The 23,320-nt window shown below is 44.5% G+C and overlaps 1 protein-coding gene across 7 annotated transcripts in view; it reads left to right on the top strand.

Annotated features, from left to right (window-relative positions):
- Positions 1 to 23,320, top strand: part of SLC2A9 (solute carrier family 2 member 9) — a 524,193-nt gene that overhangs the window by 43,841 nt on the left and 457,032 nt on the right. For 6 of the 7 annotated variants that reach the window (XR_011030521.1, XR_011030522.1, XM_068277492.1 and 3 more), the window contains exons 2-3: positions 16,569 to 16,640; positions 21,700 to 21,798. Coding sequence is in view for 5 of the 7 variants with exons in the window: in XM_068277492.1 (XP_068133593.1) it covers positions 16,569 to 16,640; positions 21,700 to 21,798 (171 nt within the window). In the remaining 2 variants the exon portion in view is untranslated. Of the gene's footprint in view, positions 1 to 6,697; positions 6,780 to 16,568; positions 16,641 to 21,699; positions 21,799 to 23,320 lie in introns of those variants that run through there. The other variant, XM_068277482.1, reaches the window with a different exon arrangement.

Here is a 23,320-nt window from a genome sequence, read left to right as displayed (position 1 = left end):
TAGGATTTAGTTTTGTAGAATTCCTGTATGATGTGATTGTAGTTTCCCTTTATATGGCTATCTTGTGATTACAGAGTTTTTGCTTGTGTTAAGCATCTACCTCTCCCTTGTACAGTAGAACACTTTCCATTTGTGTTATAGGAGCAGTCGGCGTTTGCTGCAAGAGCATTAGATGAAGTTAAAATACAATTCTCCAAAACTTCTAATTGGAATTCTCTAATTATGCACTCATGTTTATAAATCAAACACATTATGCTCTTTCAAGAATTGGCGGCTAATTAACTGCCTTTCCTTTGAAGCACATTAGGACCCAACAGAGATCATGGTTACTGAGCATATAATTTTAGACTTGTGTGGATAGTTTTCTAATGCATCTCAGCTGACATTTAAGACATTTAATTTAAGCAATAATGAAAAGCATCCTCCTGCCTTTATATATATTGTAATGTTTGAGGAGGATTTTTATGAGACCACGACCAGTACACGGGACACAGGAGATTATATAAAAGTCTGATTCATTTTAGGACTAAGTTAAAGTGGACCCAAATTAAAAATACAAGATTTCAGAAATAAAATCTATTTTCTAAATTATAATAATAAATAGCAGCCTTTTTTCAGCTGCATGATGACAAATATACAATATTTTACATTTATTGGAGGAACCCCTCCCTACCTTTCAAATTGCCGAGAAAACTCCGGCAAATTGGTGGAGTAGATGGTGTCCGGCAATGGAGGAATTGCTAATGGCTGCCCCCAGTATAACCCTAGTTATGAAAAGAGAAGGGTGAAAAGCATGCACTGAAATGCTCATAGGTTTGAAGGAGTGTTTATTTATCTTTGTATGTGTCAGAGGGGTGCAACTAAATATTTTTAATTAAAAAAAATGGATGGATGGATGGATGGATGAGGAGGAGGAGGGAGAGAGAGAGAGAGAGAGAGAGAGAGAGAGAGAGAGAGAGAGAGATTTTTTTTGGGTGTTATTCCAGAAAATTCCATCGGAATTATAAAATTTCCGCGGAATTCCGTTTCAGAGGTACAGGAATTCCGTTCCGACCACCGGAATCGGAATTAGCTAATTCCGGCCGGAATCACGGAATTAATAATTCCGCGGAATTTTCCGAGCATCCCTGTTCTTGAGTGGCAGAACCCACAAAGTGTCTATGGGGCCCTTCCTGTCCACCCCTGTATCACTTAAGTACGGGGTGCCCCAGGGCTCAATCCTCTCTCCCCTGCTTTTCACAATTTACATGTTACCGCTTGGAAAACGAATCCAAAAACATGGCCTGACATACCACTGCTATGCAAACGACACCCAATCTTTCCTTCAAGCCTGGTGTGACAGTCCCAACTCTAACTATGATCGCCTGCTTACGTGAACTACAGCAATGGATGAATGACAACTGGCTAAAACTAAATGCAGACAAAACTGAAGTCCTTCTGATTGGAGGGCAGAGCATGATAACAAAACAATTTAACTTGCAGTCTTCACCACTGGGAATAGGAGGTACGGATCTACACAGCTCTGATCATGTGCGTAGCCTGGGAGTTCTAATTGATGGGGATTTAAACTTCAGAACTCAAATCTCTGCTGTGGTGAAATCATCCTATTTTCACCTGAAGAACATTGCAAAGATCAAGCACCTCATCCCCCCAGAAGATCTGCCAACCTTAGTCCATGCCTTCATCACATCCGGACTGGACTACTATAATGCTCTCTACACTGGCCTTCCAAAAAAGGTCTTGTACCGCCTACAGCTGATACAGAATACTGATGCCAGACTGCTAACCAACCAACCCCGTCACTGCCACATAACGCCAGTCCTGCACTCCCTTCACTGGCTACCTATAGAATGGAGGGTCCTATTCAAGATCGGCCTACTGACATTTAAATCCCTGAATAATCTAGGCCCTGGATACATGAAAGATATGTTGCAGCTGCGTAGCAATCCCCGCATTCTCAGATCCACAAGTTCTAATAATCTAGTCATACCCAGAGTCCACTTGGAAACTTTTGGTCCCAGAGCCTTCTGTCATGCTGCCCCTAGGTTTTGGAACTCCTTACCTCAACAGATCAGGACAGCTCCATCCCTGGACGTGTTTAAATCCAGACTGAAAACCCACCTGTTCAGTCTGGCATTTGAAATATAACTTTTGTTGTGTGAATACTTCATCCTACTACCAATTACTGAATCTGAGAGAGCCTAAGCGCTTTGAGTCCTATGGAAGAAAAGCGCTATAGAAATGTTATTGTATTGTATTATTGTATTGTACTAGCTGCCCAGTGCAAATTAGCATGGATGTCCCCAAAAAATCCAGCATGTATGTACAAGCTCTGTTTATACTGTTTCCACTGCGTACATTTGTGACAGTTTTCCACAATTGCATGTAGACAATCTTCTGCAGCACTTTACAGAGTACATAGTTATGTCACTGTAAGCTGAACAGAGGCGCCAACAGGATAAAAACAGTAATTAAAAAATTAAAAGTTCGCTGAGGAGGCTAGGGTGGCTCCGCCCCCTCCAAGCAGACACAAAAAACTGTGTAATATAAACAGAATAAATTTATTGGTACACTCCAGGGTATAGATATACAACGCGTTTCGCGGGTATGAGCCCGCTTCCTCAGGTAGTAGAAGTAGGAGTACACAGCAATCTGTCAGCAACACACCTGGCGCCAGATTGCTGTGTACTCCTACTTCTACTACCTGAGGAAGCGGGCTCATACCCGCGAAACGTGTTGTATATCTATACCCTGGAGTGTACCAATAAATTTATTCTGTTTATATTACACAGTTTTTTGTGTCTGCTTGGAGGGGGCGGAGCCACCCTAGCCTCCTCAGCGAACTTTTAATTTTTTAATTACTGTTTTTATCCTGTTGGCGCCTCTGTTCAGCTTACATTGCACTTTACATCCACCCTTGGTGGAGGGGGATACCCTTTTTCTCATCTACAGAGAGCGACTTTTTAATCCTGAGTGGGGACAGGTCAAACTCCTCACCTGCTTTTACAGTGGTTACCTGGAGGTAACCCTGGTTTGTGAGTATAATTTTACTCTTTTATATTATACTAATTGCCAAAACTTACTACACCATATTGGGCTCTCGGTTCTCTCTCCTTTCGCATACCTTACTAGTTATGTCACTGACTGTCCTCAGAGGAGCTCACTATCTAATCCTACCATAGTTATAGTCTAATGTCCTACCATATTATTATGTATTTATATAGCACTGACATCTTCTGCAGCACTTTACAGAGTGCATAGTCAGTCACTGACTGTCCTCAGAGGAGCTCACAACCTAATCCCTACCATAGTCATAGTTTAATGTCCTTCCATATCATTATGTATTTATACAGCACTGACATCTTCTGCGGCACTTTACAGAGTATATAGTCATGTTACTGACTGTCCTCAGAGGAGATCACAATCTAATTCTACCATAGTCACAGCCTAATGCCCTACCATATTATTATTATTATATATTTATATAGCACTGACATCTTCTGCAGCACTTTAAAGATTGCATAGTCATGTCACTGGCTGACCTCAAACTAGCTCAAAATCTAATCCTACCATTGTCATATGCCCATCGCAGTCTAGGGCCAATTTTAGGGGAAAGCCAATTAAGTTATCTGCATGTTTGGGATGTGGGAGGAACTGGAGTACCTGACGGAAACCCATGCAGACATGGGGATAACATACAAACTCCATGTAGATAGTACCCTAGCTGGGATTTGAACCGGGACCCAGTGCTGCATTACAAGAGTGCTATCCACTATGGCACCATGCTGCCCACACATTCTAGCCACATTATGCTAGAAAAAGACTAACAACATATAGACATCATTAGTAGAAGGCTGTTAGTACCATCAAAGGGAGACCACTGGCAAGGATGGGTTTGTTTGGCCGGGGGAGGGGAGGCCTGACCCAAAAAAATTGCTATGGGGCCCTGCGAGTTGTAGCTACGCCCCTGTTCTAATTCATACAAATCTTTACAGCTGCGATAGTGCGGGGATTTACCGAACTAAACTGGCGGTAACATGAGAAGACTAGCTGCCTGAGTTGTTACAATTCTCAGTGCAGAGACAGCATTACAATAAAAAAGGCATCCCAACTTCCCTTTAGATGTTCATGTTTTGTTATACTGCCTCTGTTTGCTCTGAATCTATCTATTAGTCTTTCTTAAGAATCTATTTATTTGACACAGCTTTACATATGCCACACTTTGTGATTTTCACATCCAGCACATAGACATCTCAAAAACAGGAACCCAAGAGGTTAAGCAGTCTATGGTATTCAGGGGAAGCCTTATTTGTTCCGATCACTCTGCTGCTGCCTGGGGGGAGATGTCAAAGCTTCTGCTTGTGAGTCTCCATCAACATCACACAGTCCCAAGCTCGTATCGCTCTGTTATCACCACTTCAAAACAGGCGGTATGTTCTGTGCCATTACCGCCTGCTCTAATCTTTATGAATTGACATTTACTGACGTGTTGCGGTAATTACTGCACAAGTTGGTAATTTACTTAACTGCTCGGAAATTTCAGCTTTTCATGCGGTAACAGCTTTTATGAATTGACATTTTCCTAAGTGCTCGGTAAAGTCAGCTGTTTATTGCATTACCGAATGCGGTAATGCTTTATGGATGATAGCCAGGATACAAACCTTCCTAGCAGCACACCTGCTGCATACTCATTAGCCCCCTGCACAGAGCTCTCCTTATCTCTGTCTGTCTGGAACAGGAAGGCCCACCCATTTCCTGCATTCCTGTTCCAGAGCTCCAGGACCCAAGAACTACAATAAAAAAACACAGCAACCCAAAATACCCCGGGTTCTTTTCCCCGGTTTCCATCTGTCTTAAAGGGGCCATTCATTGCCTAAAATAAGATGGAATACATCTGTCAGCCGGGACACATATCTGGAGTCCTGTACAATGTCAGTGCTATATAAATACAAAATAATAGCTATATATATATATATAGCTATATATATATATATATTTATATACTTTGCCACTGGACGGGCTACTAGCTAAACTTAACCACTTAACGACCGCCTAACGCCGATAGGCGTCGGCGGGTCGTTAGTGGTATAGCATGGAAACGGCCTTTCCATGCCAGTTCACGGAGGGTGTCACGATCGCAGCTCGCACGCGTAATGTAAACACGCGGGGAAGAAATACCCACTGTTTACATGATACGGTGCTGCTGCGCAGCAGCGCCGTAAGGCAGATCGGCGATCCCCGGCCTCTGATTGGCCGGGGATTGCCATCATTTGATAGGCTGAAGCCTATCCTATCAGGTGCAGGACGGATATCGGTCATCAGGAAAGGTAGAGGGAGGGAAGTGGAGGGAGGGAGGAAATCGCTGCGGAGGGGGGCTTTGAGGAGCCCCCCCCCCCCCGCTAATCAGTAATGGCTGGCGGCGATCAGACCCCCCCAGCAGGACATCCCCCTAGTGGGGAATAAAGGGGGTAAGTCTGATTGCCATGACACAATCCTGATCGGTGCTGTGGGCTGCAGAGCCCACGCAGCACCGATCCTTGCAAAATCCCTTGGTCCTTAAGTGGTTTTTAAACGCCCAGAAACAGACAAAAAACAAAACAACAACAAAAAACCCACAATGTGAATACAGCATTCTTTATCAGAACACACATCACAATGCCTTTGCAGTTGAGCACAGCCTGTGTGTGGTCCCAGATCTGGCTGCACTATGCTGGGTTGATTGGGTTATTTCCCAGCTGAGCAGGCCTCTCAGGGGAAACAGCCAAGACTTGGTTACACCAGTCTCAGGGAGTAGACAAAATCTGGAGTAGACAAAATAGTGTGTTGCCTGCCCCAGGGACTATACTGGTTCCTATATAACAATAGCCACAGATTATCCTGCTACATAATTTAAAGAGGAACTTCAGCCTAAACAAACATACTGTCATTAAATTAATTATGTTAATTAAAATTGATAGATAATATAATCTCTTACCCACCCTGTTTTAAAAGAACAGGCAAAGGTTTGTGATTTCAAGGGCAGCAATCTTTTTGGTTGAAATAAGGTGACAGGGAGCATGAGACACAGTTCCAACTGTCCTGTGTCCTGATCACCCCTCCCAGTTGCTAGACAACATGAATAACAACATAGGAAATCCCAGCATGCTTTGCACAGCATCAGGGCAAAAAAGCCCAGGCAATTTTGTTTGCTGGGGCAGAGCTTAGCTAAAAATGCAGCTAAAAATGAGACTTCTATAAGAAAAACAAAGTCCTGATGCTGTGAAACTGTTAAAGAAACACCAAGCCTTTTTTAGTTCTGCTGAGTAGATTTTTAGTCTGGAGGTTCACTTTAAGAAGCAACAGTGTACAGTATCTAATAGTAATTGACAATTATAATCCCTATTTTTCTATGGCATAACATACTACTAAGTTCCTTATTACATAACTGGCATCTACAGGTCCACTCAGATTTCCTTGTTGTGTGACCTTAGCCCGGTTCACACCTACATGAGGACTGATTACATGAATACGTTTGCTAGGACATTGCATAACGGAGCATGAGATTGGGATAAAGCTATAAAGTGAATCATTTTATATTGATTATTCACTGTTAATGATTTATCATTACAAAATAAATTTGCCATTCAATAAATGCTATAACAGGATTCAGGGATGTGTTTAATGATTAATGTTTCAGCATTTTAGGTTCAATAAGTCACTTTCTGTTACATTCTGTAACATTAGTCCCCAAAACACAAACACGCTGCGCTATGAGAGAGGCAAACGGATCCAGCCAGCAGGTAAGTATCCTCAGCTGTGGACTTTTCCTTTTGCTGTAAGTCATATTTTATCATATACAGTCTAGCCAGAGAGGCATTTATACTCTGTGCCGCTAAGCAGCTTTACAGGGTTATTGGTTATGTTGAATCTAATGTTCATTGTGGAGTCCATCTGTCGGAATTGCTACATCTTTATTACATGTAATATACAAGAATGTTATATTTTGATGTTGGGGTTTGTTTACAAAAGTGTGAATGATAAAACATTGTCATGCGGCTATTTGGTGCCAATTTCCAATGCTGGGTGTTTGTTTCCAGTTGCGTAACTACAAATCATAGGGCCCACCCAGCAAATCTTTAATGGGGCCCCCCAATTTTCACACCCTTTCTCTTACCTACACTCACAGCCTGGGGGCTCATCCTGAAAGGGTCATACAACAAGTGTAGCCATCAGGATCTTCACACCCATAATGTGTATTCACAAAACTCCCGATCTGAAGGATAGACCCATTTATCTGCATAGACAAATGCAGGGGAGGATTACAGCTGCCCAAAACTCCCCTCAGACCCGGGCCAGTGCAGTGTCTGGGGACAGGCCCAAGTTGAGACACCAGAATATCTGCACGCATCCTGCAGCTCACAGCACTGCCCCTTTTCTTTTCCTGCTACAGTTGCCTTTGGATGTAGCAGCAGCGTGTGTACAGAGCATGGAGCAGCAGCGTGTGTACAGAGCATGGAGCAGTAGCCTGTGTACAGAGTATGGAGCAGCAGTGTGTGTTCAGAGCATGGAGCAGCAGTGTGTGTACAGAGCATGGAGCAGCAGCCTGTGTACAGAGCATGGAGCAGCAGTGTGTGTACAGAGCATGGAGCAGCAGCGTGTGTTCAGAGCATGGAGCAGCAGTGTGTGTACAGAGCATGGAGCAGCAGCCTGTGTACAGAGCATGGAGCAGCAGCCTGTGTACAGAGCATGGAGCAGCAGCCTGTGTACAGAGCATGGAGCAGCAGTGTGTGTACAGAACATGGAGCAGCAGCCTGTGTACAGAACATGGAGCAGCAGCCTGTGTACAGAGTATGGAGCAGCAGTGTGTGTACAGAGCATGGAGCAGCAGCGTGTGTACAGAGCATGGAGCAGCATCCTGTGTACAGAGCATGGAGCAGCAGCCATGTGTACAGAGCATGGAGCAGCAGCCTGTGTACAGAGCATGGAGCAGCAGTGTGTGTACAGAGCATAGAGCAGAAGTGTGTACAGAGCATGGAGCAGCAGCCTGTGTACAGGGCATGGAGCAGCAGCATGTGTACAGAGTATGGAGCAGCAGCATGTGTACAGAGTATGGAGCAGCAGCATGTGTACAGAGCATGGAGCAGCAGTGTGTGTACAGAGCATGGAGCAGCAATGTGTGTACAGAGTATGGAGCAGCAGCATATGTACAGAGTATGGAGCAGCAGCGTGTGTACAGAGCATGGAGCAGCAGCGTGTGTACAGAGCATGGAGCAGCAGCGTGTGTACAGGGCATGGAGCAGCAGCATGTGTACAGAGTATGGAGCAGCAGCATGTGTACAGAGTATGGAGCAGCAGCGTGTGTACAGAGCATGGAGCAGCAGTGTGTGTACAGAGCATGGAGCAGCAGTGTGCGTACAGAGCGTGGATCACCAGTGTGTGTACAGAGTATGGAGCAGCAGCATGTGTACAGAGTATGGAGCAGCAGGGTGTGTACAGAGCATGGAGCAGCAGCATGTGTACAGAGCATGGAGCAGCAGCGTGTGTACAGAGCATGGAGCAGCAGCATGTGTACAGAGCATGGAGCAGCAGGGTGTGTACAGAGCATGGAGCAGCAGCGTGTGTACAGAGCATGGAGCAGCAGCATGTGTACAGAGTATGGAGCAGCAGTGTGTGTACAGAGCATGAAGCAGCAGTGTGCGTACAGAGCGTGGATCACCAGTGTGTGTACAGAGTATGGAGCAGCAGCATGTGTACAGAGTATGGAGCAGCAGGGTGTGTACAGAGCATGGAGCAGCAGCATGTGTACAGAGCATGGAGCAGCAGCGTGTGTACAGAGCATGGAGCAGCAGCATGTGTACAGAGCATGGAGCAGCAGGGTGTGTACAGAGCATGGAGCAGCAGCGTGTGTACAGAGCATGGAGCAGCAGCATGTGTACAGAGTATGGAGCAGCAGTGTGTGTACAGAGCATGAAGCAGCAGTGTGCGTACAGAGCGTGGATCACCAGTGTGTGTACAGAGTATGGAGCAGCAGCATGTGTACAGAGTATGGAGCAGCAGGGTGTGTACAGAGCATGGAGCAGCAGCGTGTGTACAGAGCATGGAGCAGCAACATGTGTACAGAGCATGGAGCAGCAGCATGTGTACAGAGTATGGAGCAGCAGTGTGTGTACAGAGCATGGAGCAGCAGTGTGCGTACAGAGCGTGGATCACCAGTGTGTGTACAGAGCATGGAACATCTCTGGGGACTTAACAGAGCCAGGTATAAGCACAGCCCTGTGCCCTGCTGTGTGAATGCTTCACTTTCCCTTTCATTAGCAATGTCGCTGTCCTCATTATTATCTGTATCCAAACTGCTCCATATTGATCCCGTTGTTGATCGGGAGCATATCGGACATTTAAAAAATAATTGTCAGTTAGATGGGAAATTGCATTATGTGTACCCAGCATGACGTCCTACCATATTATTATACTGCATTGTGCGTGGCTGAAGGAGACCTTTCAGGAATCCCCCCTTGAAAATCCTGGGTTTGCCCCTGATCTGGGGGAGTGAAGTGGAAGTTGGAGCCCTCTTACTGTTCTGGTCCCCACTGCGGTTGCAGAGGCTGCTCCCCTGAAGTTATGCCTCTGTTTGCGTCACAATACTGGAGTTTACATTTCAAACTTGATATACCAAAACATTCATCCCTAACATGTCTGTAACCTCAAAACTATTATAACATTTTCCTCCCAGTACTTTAAGTAGCCTAAGCCCTGGTCTTCCTTTTCTCCTCTGCCTATAACTAAACTTTACCATTAATTATCTGGTACCCTCCAACAGCCCTAACCCTAAACTTGAACCTAGCCTTAACCATTTTATCGATTCACTACCTGTATACAGTAACTGCTGGCACATACACTCACCTAAAGGATTATTAGGAACACCTGTTTAATTTCTCATTCATGCAATTATCTAATCAACCAATCACATAGCAGTTGCTTCAATGCATTTAGGGGTGTGGTCCTGGTCAAGACAATCTCCTGAACTCCAAACTGAATGTTTGAATGGGAAAGAAATGTGATTTAAAGAGACTCCGTAACAAAAATTGCATCCTGTTTTTTATCATCCTACATGTTCCAAAAGCTATTCTAATGTGTTCTGGCTAACTGCAGCACTTTCTACTATGACAGTCTCTGTAATAAATCAATGTATCTTTCCCCTGTCAGACTTGTCGGCCTGTGTCTGGAAGGCTGCCAAGTTCTTCAGTGTTGTGGTTCTGCTATGAACTCACCCTTTCTGGCCCCTCTATGCACACTGCCTGTGTGTTATTTAGATAAGAGAGAAGAGAGAAGCTGCTCTAATCAGCTGGATAAATCGTCCTCTGAGCTGGCTGGGCTTTCACATACTGAGGAATTACAAACAAGGGCAAAGCTCTTTGCAAGAGGAAAAGAGCAGCCTGAAACTTCAGTGCATGTGGGAAAGTAACACACAAATGATCTCTTGAGATTCAAAAGGAATGCTGTATACAGCCTGCTTGTGTATGGATGTATTTTCTATGTGTGGACATACTGTACATCAACCTACTTCCTGTTTTGGTGGCCATTTTGTTTGTTTACAAACAAACTTTTTAAAACTGTTTTTAACCACTTTTAATGCGGCGAGGAGCGGCGAAATTGTGACAGAGGGTAATAGGAGATGTCCCCTAACACACTGGTATGTTTACTTTTGAGCGATTTTAACAATACAGATTCTCTTTAAACAATTTTGAGCGTGGCATAATTGTTGGTGCCAGATGGGCCGGTCTGAGTATTTCACAATCTGCTCAGTTACTGGGATTTTCACGCACAATCATTTCTGGGTTTACAAACAATGGTGAGACAAGGGAAAAACATCCAGTATGCAGCAAATTAATCCTGGCCCCCACAGTCACCAGATCTCAACCCAATAGAGCATCTTTGGGATGTGATGGAACGGGAGATTCGTGCCCTGGATGTGCATCCCACAAATCTCCATCAACTGCAAGATGATATCCCATCAATATGGGCCAACATTTCTAAAGAATGCTTTCAGCAACTTGTTGAATTAATACCACGTAGAATTAAGGCAGTTCTGAAGGCGAAAGGGGTTCAAACACCATATTAGTATGGTGTTCCTAATAATCCTTTAGGTGAGTGTATATGGGTGCATTGAGCCAGGTTAGAACACACCTCCCTGAACGCAGGGCCAAGTTTTTGCAAGGGCAACATAATCCATGGCTTGGGGCAGCTTCTGCTCAGGGAGGACGATTGGAAATGGAAGAGCGGGTTTCTGCATATGAAAGAGTAGACTGACAATGAAATAGGGATACTGCAAATATTGAGCAATACTCAAGGAGGAATCGGGCAGCCAAAGGAGCTGTATGTTTAAGTGGAGCTATAACTGGGTGTAACACTTGGAAAAAGGGCTACACATATCATGGGAGTAGAGATGCTGAACATGTAAGGTATGGTTTGCTATGCACAGAAAAAAGGCTGCATATTGAAGGGAAGCTGTCCTAGCAGAGGAAAAAGTATAACTCTAGCCTTGCCTCATGTCTCATGGTTTAAAGAGAAACCGTGACCAAGAATTGAACTTCATTCCCAATCAGTAGCTGATACCCCCTTTCCCATAAGAAATCTTTACCTTTTCACAAACGGATCATCAGGGGGCTCTGCATGGCTGATATTGTGGTGGAACCCCTCCCACAGTGTGATGTCAGGACCATGGTCCTGACAGTTTACTGTCTGTGAACCTCATTGCATTGTGGGAAACAGCTGAGTCCAACTGCCAAAAAGCAAGTAGGATCTCCTTCAACTGACATCACCTGCCAGCAGTAAAAATGTCACCATGTTATAAATGTCAGAATCTAAATCAGGCAGAGGAAAGCTTTTACAATTTATTTAATGCAAGGTTCACTTTAATAAAGTCAGGAATGTGCAAAAACAGCTATCTTTCCTAGATTACAACCAGGTCAGCTACATGACCGTGGCAGGTTTATGATAAAGCCAGGATTGCATCAGAGTGTAACAACAAGTTTGTTTCAGGATATAACTATTCAAATAAATATAAAAATAGCCACGCCTAAGTATGAAAAACTGGATATATAAACTAATGTAAAACTAGTGCTCCAAATGTTCATGCAAGTGTGTTGATAAAATCCCACCCAATAAATGGCCTCAATTCACTAAGATCATGCTAGAGATAATAAGGCAAGAGAAAACTTACCTCCACACATGAGAGAGTTATCTTATCTCTTCATTCCTTAAGTTACCTCTCCTGTAGTTAATTTACCTCCTCTGTAGTTAATTTACCTCCTCTGTAGTTAATTTACCTCCTCTGTAGTTATTTTCACATGCAGCTAATTAACAGCCTGTCTTTAACTCTGGAGTTATTTTAAGGATTGGAGAGTTAATTTAAAGACAGAAGAGTTAACTTTAGGCTTGCCTGAGGTAAAATGTTTCCTGAATACTACATGCCTTATCACCATGGTAACAACTCTAGAAGAGTTATTAAAGACAGGAGATAAGTTTAGTGAATTGAGGCCATTGTATTATACCTTAGTGTTCCCCAACCTAAGTGATCCAGGCCCACCAACAGAGCCGTTTTGTGGAAATCCACAGAGGTAGTTGATCAGCACTGCTACCACACTAATTACCTCATCTGTGAATGTTTGTGGTTTCCTGCAAAACATGTACTGTTGGTCATACCTCCCAACGTTTTGAGAGAACAAAGAGGGACACCTTTAAGACACGCCCCTGCCACACCCCTATCCACGCCCCCACTACAGCCCTAGTCAGGCAAAAGAGGTAATTTTATAATTCAAACCACACTGGTCCTTTTTATCATCGCTAATTTTCCTTCATATTAACATTTGAAAATAAGAAATATATCACTTTAAAAGACAAGAATAATGTTTTGTTTTGTTTTCCAGTAGAAAAACATAGATCTTTACATCAGAGATGACTGAGGAAGAGAGAGGGACAGAGGGACTGGGTTTCAAAAGAGGGACAGTTTGGAGCTCTGCTGTTGGTGGGCCTTGAGAACAGGGTTGGGGAGCATGAAACATAACCAGTATGACTAAATTATTTTACCTGACCAAATGCGGGTCTCTAGCGGGTCTCTAGCAGTGAGCAGTGCTGGACAAGGGAAGACTTTTGGGAGGCACCAAGTTATTTCCTGCAAAGCCCCAGTGCTCCCCCCCAAGTGCCCCCCTCGCCCAGCCATATGCTGAGCAGAGCGTGTTTGTATGTACTTGCCCCCGGGATCCCTCTCTTCAGCTCTGTCTGTCACAGCGTCTCATTTTTATGACTCGCTCTAGTGGTGTACCTCATTACGCATGGCACATAAAGATGCCAACAGGTGGGGGGGCTTACATAGTACTGGGGGCACATCCTGCTATGTAAACAAGGTATTAGGGAAAAGGACACAAATGGGGGGCACGTCTCGCTATCTATTAATGTAGCCCCAAATGAACTGATCTGTGTTTTTTGACTACTTTTTCCTCACTATCCAAGCCAAAATAACATTTTTGTCTGGAGTTGGGCTTTAAATTAAAATTGTAGGCAAAAAAAGGAGTGCATGAAATTGAGGTGCGGGGAAAAATGGACGCGGGGTGAAGCTGACATAAGTGTAAATGATAAACACCATTGTGAATTGGGGGCCACTTTTCACACAGAACCCTCACCCCTCCGGTGCCTAATCTTAAAACCCCCCTTCCAGACGCCTAACCCTAAAACTCCCCTTCCAGACGCCTAACCTTAAGACCCCACCTTTCTGACGCCTAATCCTAAACCCCCCCTTCCTGACGCCTAACCCTAAGACCCCCCTTCCTGACGCCTAACCCTAAGACCCCACCTTTCTGACGCCTAACCCTATAACCCCCCTTCCTGATGCCTAACCCTAAGACCCCACCTTTCTGACACCTGACCCTTAAACCCCCCTTCCTGACGCCTAACCCTAAGACCCCCCTTCCTGACGCCTAACCCTAAGACCCCACCTTTCTGACGCCTAACCCTATAACCCCCCTTCCTGACGCCTAACCCTAAGACCCCACCTTTCTGACGCCTGACCCTAAAACCCCCCTTCCAGACGCCTAACCCTAAGACCCCACCTTTCTGACACCTAACCCTAAAACCCCCCTTCCTGACGCCTAACCTTAAAACCAACCTTCTTGATGCCTAACCTTAAACCCCCTTCCTGACCTTATAATTTTCAAAAACAAAACATTTGTAAATACAAAAGACAAAATTTTTCTAAAAACTTTAACATTCTAATTAAAATGGAAAGATTTCGGTTAGACGGGCCCGGCACCCGCTATTTATCTGGCGCTCAAATTCCTGCTTTGCATATTTACATTAGCGCCTATGGGGCACTCAAATTGTCCATTAGCTGCAGGTGCTCAAATTTCCTGATTCTGAAAAAAGTGTCCAATTTGGGTACTTACCTACATAGAGGGAATCCTCTGGATAATCCAGAGACTTCCCCCATCCCATTCCTCCTCATTGGTCTTCTGCTGGGTCTAACTGATAAACATCGACAAAAGCGTGTCGATGGTTAGTACATGTGCAGTAACATGGATGCTACCAGGTATGCGCTACTGCACAGGTGCTTTGGGGGTCCCAGCAATTGATTGGCCTGAAGGATTCAGAGGCTTCCCCCTCCCGAGGTAAGTAAAATTGTGTCTTGCAAACCTATCAGGTTTGTTTTACTTCACACTAAGCTACATTTGCTTCTATGAATTATGTACAATAGCCCGCAGCACAGCGCATGAAGGTATAAAATCCAGTAACTTTCATTGGCACACCCAGACAGACAAGTGTAGCTGCTGTATTTGTCTTTCTGGATGTGCCAATAAAGGTTCCGGGATTTTTACCTTCCTGCGTGTGCTGCGGGCCATTGTACATAATTCACGATGCTGCCATCATGGAGGCACGGTAAGGCACCGTTGTATTTGGAGGGAGTTGAGAGCGGTCTGTCTGCTTGCTTTTCCATACATTTGCTTATACCTCTCATACATACTACAGGCGGATTTAGGGTGGTGTATCTGCAGGAATCTTCTGGTTCTCTATAAAAAATTCTCTATAAAAAGAGCTATTGATTTAGTGAAACAAAACATTTACTGTAATTGTGCCGGTCATGCTTTTCCCTGCATTCTGTGAACACACAGGAATAGCTGTTGGAACCAGCCAGGGGCGTAGCAAAAGCCATAGCAGCTGCCATGGGGCCCTGGAGCAGATGGGGACCAGTGGGTACTTACTTAATGTATTAACCATTAACTTTCTTGTGTTCTCCACCCTCTGACTGTGTCTCAGTGCCCATGAACTATACGCAGTGTTGATTGCATGAGAATGTAAATTGCCCAATTAACTCATATCCATAGGGGAGGAGCAGGTGGCATTGCTTAAGGGCTCTTTCACATCTGAGCCCGTTTTCTGCGGTTTAACGCAAAGTCGAAACTTTGCGTTAACCAAGGGAAAATCAAAGTCCATAGACTTTCATTTTACCTTTCACACCCGACTCTGTGTTTCGATGTGTTGCAGTTCAATGCAACCCAGGGGCTTTTAATCGTCGGAAGCTGGCATTTTCCCATAGGGTTGATTAATTACTACCGCCGCAGATTGCGTCGCACTGCTAAATCCTGACGACATACTGCAGGGCATATAACGTGTGCAGGAGAACGGCTACTGCACACGTTGTAGATGTGAAAGACTGCCTACTTCTGAGGGCCCCATGAAAGTTCTGCTATGGGGCCCCATGATCTTCAGCTATGCCACTGGAGCAGCCCATAAATTCTCTGCTTTGAGGCCCCTTCCAGGGGTGTAACTATAGGGGAGCAGCCCCTGTGCCCGTAGGGGGGCCCAGAGCTGTTGAGAACCCCCTACTACTATCCTAGCTTTCCTCCAGTACGGGGACCAACCTCTAAATCAGGTGTTTTTGTGGTTACTCTTGTTATGGGTGTGAAGATCCTGATGGCCACTCTTATTTTATGACCCTTGTGAGATGGGCCCCCAGGCTGTGTAGGTCCCCAAGAGTAGGCAAGGGCAGGGGTGTCAACATTGGGAGGCCCTGTCAAAGTTTTGCAGGGGTCCCTATGAATTGTGGCCCCTTCAGCACTTGAAACTATCTATTGCGGTGCGATTCTTCTGTAAATGTAGCACAGTGGTTACGGAAGGTTGAACTGCACGCAGGGCCGAGGCAAGAGAGGCTCCAGCCTCAGGGCGCAGTGTAGGAGGGGGCACACAACTTACTCAGCTATCATTCCCCTATTGTGTTTGTAGCAGAGAGAAATAAGAAAAGGGGATACATGGCAGTGACCGCAAGCTAGATAACTAGATTTTAAGGTGTCGGGGGCCCTGGGGTGCCTCTTAGTCTAATAGCAATCAGTGTGTGACGGCTGGGGTGGGGGGGATGGAGGGGCGCACTTTGATGTCTCAGCCTTGGGTGCTGGAGTCTGCAAGTTACCGCTGTGGTGCGACCATACAGTGGTAAGTGTGAAAAAGGACTTTATCATTGCTGTGTTTTCATTTCTGCTATAGGGAGCTCCAAGACAAAGAAGGTCACTAATGGCATGCTGCTACTGTATTTGCTTTAACAGGGAAAAGAAGACTGTAAAATGGGGCACCTGAACGGCATAACCATAACTGAGAAGGAAGAAAAACACAAGAAAGTAAGTGATGATGATGCTACTGCAGTCTGAGTTTTATTTATTTAGAATAAATACATATTTAATTGTTGCGCATAGCAAACTGTTAAAGCTGAAGCTCAGGTTCAGAAACAAATACTTACCTAGGGAGAGGGGATCCAAAGGCTTTTCTTGCTGTCCACTGGTCCTCTCCCGCAGCCCGGGACCTGGCATAGGTGTGGTCAGATGCGCCTGCACAGTAGCACGAGTGGCTCTGGCTTACTGTCCAGGAGCGGCCGTACTCGTGCAGGCGCAGTATGGCTCGTACTTGAAAAGGAGTATGGCCTCAAACATATTATCAACAAACCCTTTGGAGAGTCCGCAAGCGGCAACGGGGTACCAGAGGACGCCCAGGAAAGCCTCATTAGGATCCAGAGGCTTCCCTTTTCTTAGGCAAGTATGTGATTTTGTACCCGAGCTTCGGCTGAAAGTGTACCTGATGTGACAAGTGACAAGATGAGAGAAACGTGTATGCACATTGCCAGTCCTGCATAGAACTAGCTTGTGTTCCTTTTTTTCTTTCTTTCTACGAGGGTTAAGACTCCAGGGCCCCCTATTCAATTAACTTTTAACCTCCAGCGCGGTAAGGACGATCCTGACTCGTCCAGGTAAAAGTTGCTGAAAGTGGTATGTAGGAGTCAGGCTCATCCATGCCGCGAGGGCAAAACTGCTCTGCGCCGCCTGTGCCACTTTTTTTTGCTTCTCTGGGCTTCCCTAAGACTGATAGATGCAGCACATTGTGGGAAGTGATCTGTGATACCCACAGTGTGCCAACATGCATCCATCAGTCCCAGGGAAGCCCACATGGAGTCGGCAGGGCAGAGCAGTGCGGCAGCATTTCCCCCCTTCCTCCCCCCTCCCTTCCGATCCTCACTCCCTCCTTCCATCCCCCTCCCTTCTGATCCTTAGTCCCTCTGTCCCTCCCTTTCCCCCGTCATTTCTGATCCACCCTCCTTCTCTCCGGATGTGCGGGCGGTGCTGTGAACTAAGCAGTGGGGTATTTACTCACCAAGGCTCTCTCCAGTGATGATCGCACACTCCTTCGCCATACAGCCCAGGCTACTCTATACAGTACAGGGATGCACCTATAGCTGGCATACATATACTGTGGCACCTATAGTTGGCTTACCTATACTATGGCACCTATAGCTGGTTTACCTATACTATAGCACCTATAGCTGGCTTACCTATATGGTTACACCTATAGCTGGCTTACTTATACTGTGGCACCGATAGCTGGCTTACCTATGCTATGGCACCTATAGCTGGCTTACCTGTATTGGGGCAACTACTTGGGCTTATGCTCACAATTGACATGGTATGTATAGGAGACAATCGAAACCGTAAACAGTAGTCTCCTTCGCCGTACAGCCCCGACTACTCTATACAGTACAGGGATGCTCCTAGAGCTGGCTTACCTATACTGTGGCATCTATAGCTGGCATACATATACTGTGACACCTATAGCAGGCTTGCCTATACTGTAGCAACTATAGCTGGCTTACCTATACTATGGCACCTATAGCTGGTTTACCTATACTATGGCATCTATAGCTGGCTTAACTATATGGTGGCACCTATAGCTGGCTTAACTATATGGTGGCACCTATAGCTGGCTTACCTATACTATGGCACCTATAGCTGGCTTACCTATAATGTGGCACCTATAGCTGGCTTACTTATACTGTGGCACCTATAGCTGGCTTACCTATGCTATGGCACCTATAGCAGGCTTACCTATACTATGGCACCTATAGCTGGCTTAACTATATGGTGGCACCTATAGCTGGCTTACCTATACTATGGCACCTATAGCTGGCTTACCTAAACTATGGCACCTATAGTTGGCTTACCTATACCATGGAACCTATAGCTGGCTTACCTATACCATGGCACCTATAGCTGGCTTACCTATAATGTGGCACCAATAGCTGGCTTACTTATACTGTGGCACCTATAGCTGGCTTACCTATGCTATGGCACCTATAGCTGGCTTACCGATACTATGGCACCTATAGCTGGCTTACCTATAATGTGGCACCTATAGCCTGCTTACTTATACTGTGGCACCTATAGCTGGCTTACCTATAATGTGGCACCAATAGCTGGCTTACCTATATGGTTACACCTATAGCTGGCTTACTTATACTATGGCACCTATAGCTGGCTTACTTATACTGTGGCACCTATAGCTGGCTTACCTATGCTATGGCACCTATAGCTGGCTTACCGATACTATGGCACCTATAGCTGGCTTACCTATAATGTGGCACCTATAGCCTTCTTACTTATACTGTGGCACCTATAGCTGGCTTACCTTTATTTGGGCAACTACTGGGGCATATGCTTGCTCATAATTGACATGGTATGTATAGGAGACCTTAAACAGTAGATTTTAACCTTAAGATACACCATAAGACTACAGGGTTTCAGAAAAGCCATGTTTAGGAGTATGGCTGTTGATAAAAAAAAAAGTTTCTCTCATCAGTTCATTGTTACTTCAGGTTTGCTTGAATAAGCTAATAATAATCTTACCATCTCCATGGACTAACAAAACCAGTTGCCTGTAATACCTTTAGCCATAGACCCTGAATTAGCACGCACATCAGATGTTCTGACTAAATCTGACTAGATTAGCCGCATGCTTGTTTCAGGTGTGTGAATCAGACACTACTGCAGCCAAAGAGATTAGCAAGACGCCAGACAAATAATATTGTTTAAAGTGGACCTGAACTCTTGCACAGGACAGAAGGAAAACAGAGAAATGCACCCTGTATGTATTTAGAGACTTTAGCCTGTCTAATTTCCCCTCATCTGTGTCTAATCACAAGTTGTAGTTTGATCTCTCCCCTATGTCACTCACCTGACTACCACGGCAGATAAGGCAGATAAGCTCATTTGAAAGCACAGGATGTTACCAATATGTCTGCTTCTATGGAAGCAGGAAATAGAAACACTGTGGGTTTATTTTAAGATTTGTTTTAGCTGTAACAAAGAAATGTTTTTCTTTAAAGGTTATTATGCTGTTGCATATGATTTAGAGCAGAGATGAAGTTCTGAGTTTAGATCCGCCTTAAAAGGAAATAAATATGTCCACCTACAGATTACTCTCAGTTCAGGTGTCCTTTAAGTAGGTGATACTCTTGTTTAAATTCTGAGTGTAATCTGTGCTGCCCGCTGCTGTATTCTGACTGACAACTGGCAATGGTCAGTGAAGAGCCAGCAGAGTATTTACTGCTGATTCAGGTATTTGCTGTGCACCTTGAAGAAGGACTTTGATAAATGTAAGTCAAAGAAAAGGACAAGCATGGCAAAAGACAGATCTCTGGCTGGAGGTGGGAGAGTGTAATAGTGTGACTTCACTTCTCTGGCTCCATTCCATAGATATTCATTTTCCGAGCACCAGCAATACCCCGAGCTGCCTGTCACTACAAAGCACAACAAATTAAATTGACCTGACCCATTAGAAAAAAAATATATATTTTCTTCTGATAAGATAAGGGCAAAAGAACTTATACACAACACAACACTATCTACAATAGCACATATTTTAACCACTTCACTACTGAGGTGTTTTCCCCCTTCTGTACCAGAGCTATTTTCACCTTTCAGCGCCCCTCCCTTTCATTTGCCTATAACTTTGTTACCACTGATCACAACGAAACGATCTATATCTTGTTTTTGTTCGCCACCAATTAGGTTTTCTTTGGGTGGTACATTTTGCTAATAATTATTTTACTATAAATGCATTTTAACAGGAAAATTAAGAAACAAAATGGAAAAAAATCATTTTTTTTTATAGTTTTCGGCTATTAAAATAATACATGCAACCATGATTATAACCCACGCATTTTATTTGCCCATTTGTCCCGGTTATTGCAACATTTAAAACATTTCCCAAGTACCATGTATGTTGCCAATATTTTATTTGGAAATAAAGGTGCATTTTTTCAGTTTTGCGTCCATCACTATTTACAAGCTCATATTCACAAGATTAACGCTAATATATCGTTTTGACATATTTATTAAAAAAGTTCAGTCCCTACGGTAACTATTTATGTATTTTTTTTTGCCTTTTTTTGGGATGCAAAAATTGTATTTGGGTAATTAGGGGATACCGTGGGAAGTAAGGTGTTTAAATGTAAGTGTAGGTCTTTTTTATTAAAATAAATGTATGTAGGTGTAATTTTACTATATGGCCAAAAGATGTGCTTGTGCATTATTTCCTATTAGTGTACTATAAGTACACGAGCAGGAAGTAATGCTTGGATGTGCTACTTCATAGTTACAATGACCGCGGCATCTCATTGATGCTGACAATCATTGACACGGGGACTTTGTTTAACGATTAATTAAAGATAATGAATGGGAACAGCACATATGTTGCGTGGCAGAGGGGAGGGGAATTGAAAAGGAAGAAGCCAGGAAGTCTGCGCATGCACAGAGAAGACCCACATGCTTCCTGTTCCAAGGTCACAGCGCGACTTTCGGCAGAGTCGCTGCTGCACTGTAATTTAGAATGGGGTAACCGGAAGGCAGAGAGTATAACACAGGGCATGGTGAGTTTATCGACATTACCAATTACACGTGGGCATGCTTAAATGCATACCCAGTGCCTCTGCTCAGGTTCCCTTTAAGGTAGCCATGTTCCACAGATTTTAGAATTAATGTAGTCTGAGGTCTGAGCGATGGGGAAGGACGGGGCAGGCATGGTGACGCAGCACTAAGGGCAAGTATGGTGGGGCAGCACAGGGGCACGCACGTCGTCCATGATTCTGCAGCACACATGGCACGAGCCATGCACGTACCCCTCTAGATATGCCACTGGGGCTTGGTGCTAAATTCTTGGCACAGGCAGACCCAGGCAGCCCACCTTGGCCAAGAACCATCTAGTGTGTGTACAAGACTTTATAGTTGAGGTAATAAATAAGCAAGGTGAGATAGTTCAAGAGAAGAGCTTTGTGAACCATACAGACAGTGAATATTAATGCTGAAGGGTAATGTATATTTTATAGCACTGAGACTTTTTTTTTTTTAAATCCAGGATTTCACATGGAAGCTTATCATGGCTGCTCTGGTTGGAGCTGTGGGGTCATCCTTTCTATATGGGTTTAACCTGTCTGTGGTAAATGCACCTACGCGGGTAAGTCCTCTGAATTATGATAGTAATGTGTGTGGCGATATATTGGGGTGCTGATGCTGTTAAGGATAATACAGTAATATATTTTCATTTTCCCATTTTTATATCTGCTGTGGTATGTCAAAGGTGTAGAGATGCAGGCTAGATTCATGGACTGTTCATGTATTTGTGTGGGTGGGTCACTAGACCTACATTTGCATCTAAAGAGGTCTTCAGTGAATACGACCAGTCACCTTCAATAGGCAAGGAAGCAGCTCATTAAGCCACTAGCAGTCACTTTTGATCTACTGTCCCAGGTGTGATTGTCTGCGTCTGTCTACAGGCAAATACAGGCAAACTGCTACCTGTAACCAAAAGGCCATCTTTTCATGTATGTGCGAAAATACACTTTAACCAAGGAAATAATGTGCAGGAAGCTTTTTGATGCCTGATAGGATACAATCTCACCTATTGAATTCTGCAAACTTCAAGAAGCTAACACAGGAACCCCTTTGAAGTTTGCATATCACAAGAAAGATTATGACAAGCGTTCGGTGATGTCACAAACGGGGAAACTGCATTAGTTCCTGGGGGCAGGACATTAAATGCCCCAGGGGACACTTCGGACTATTTAAGCTGGCCCAGGACAGCCACCGGTATCTTCTCTCGGAGGTAGCGAATAGCTAGGGAGGATCGCGACTCCTGGTCGAAACGGCGTCCTCCCGTCAAACAACGTTCTAACCTAAGCTGGTAACGTTCTTTTTTCCCCCGTTTATTTTTACGCAAATATCCGTGTGTGTTATCTTTGTAACCTCTTATTTTTGTAACTTTTATCTTGTAACATTTTTACTTTGTTTTTTTTGTAATCTTTTTGTATATATTAAGTTCTGCACTGTTCTATGTTTTTCTAGAATATTAAATTATTATTTAATAAGTTTGACTTCTGCCGTACTAAACTAACACTCATAGCCTAGAAGAGACTGAAGTGTAACCGTGTATAAGTTCATGCCTAATTGTATGCTTGAGCAACACTACCGTATGAAATTGTAATTGCATTGTGTGTGGGGGCGTTTGTCATACGTTGGCCTAAGCGCGCAGCTGACCCAACGTACGAACAACGCCAGTGCGAGTAGCGACAGCAGAGTGGCTAACAGTATCGTTCGGAACGACTGTTAGTGGGTCTTTGCTTCACGACAGTGTAAGATTGCAACTGTGTGTGTGTGTGGGTGCGTGGCGTTCCCGTATTTGGCCTAAGCGCAAAGCTGACCCAAATACGAAAACGCGGAGTGCGCGCTGAGGACTCGACAGCAGAGTGGAAGTGTCTAGCGAACCGCTAGTGGTGGCAGTGAGAGGTGTTCTGAGGGGTCCCAGCCTTGTTTTAGCTTGACTAAGGCTGCTTCCCCTCTCAGTCTGGTCAAACCCGCAGTCGGGAACCGTATACGCAGGCGTGCCGCGGGCCGGTTCCTGACATAATTGGCTGGCAGTGGTGGCATCGTTTAGTACATTAGTACGCAGTTTAGCTCGCTATTCTGAGTACTAAAGGCTG

This window comes from Hyperolius riggenbachi, chromosome 1, assembly GCF_040937935.1.
Source record: "Hyperolius riggenbachi isolate aHypRig1 chromosome 1, aHypRig1.pri, whole genome shotgun sequence".
Taxonomy (NCBI): domain Eukaryota; kingdom Metazoa; phylum Chordata; class Amphibia; order Anura; family Hyperoliidae; genus Hyperolius; species Hyperolius riggenbachi.
The sequence above is the reverse complement of the archived record's forward strand: the minus strand, read 5'-3'. Positions and strand labels throughout refer to the sequence as shown.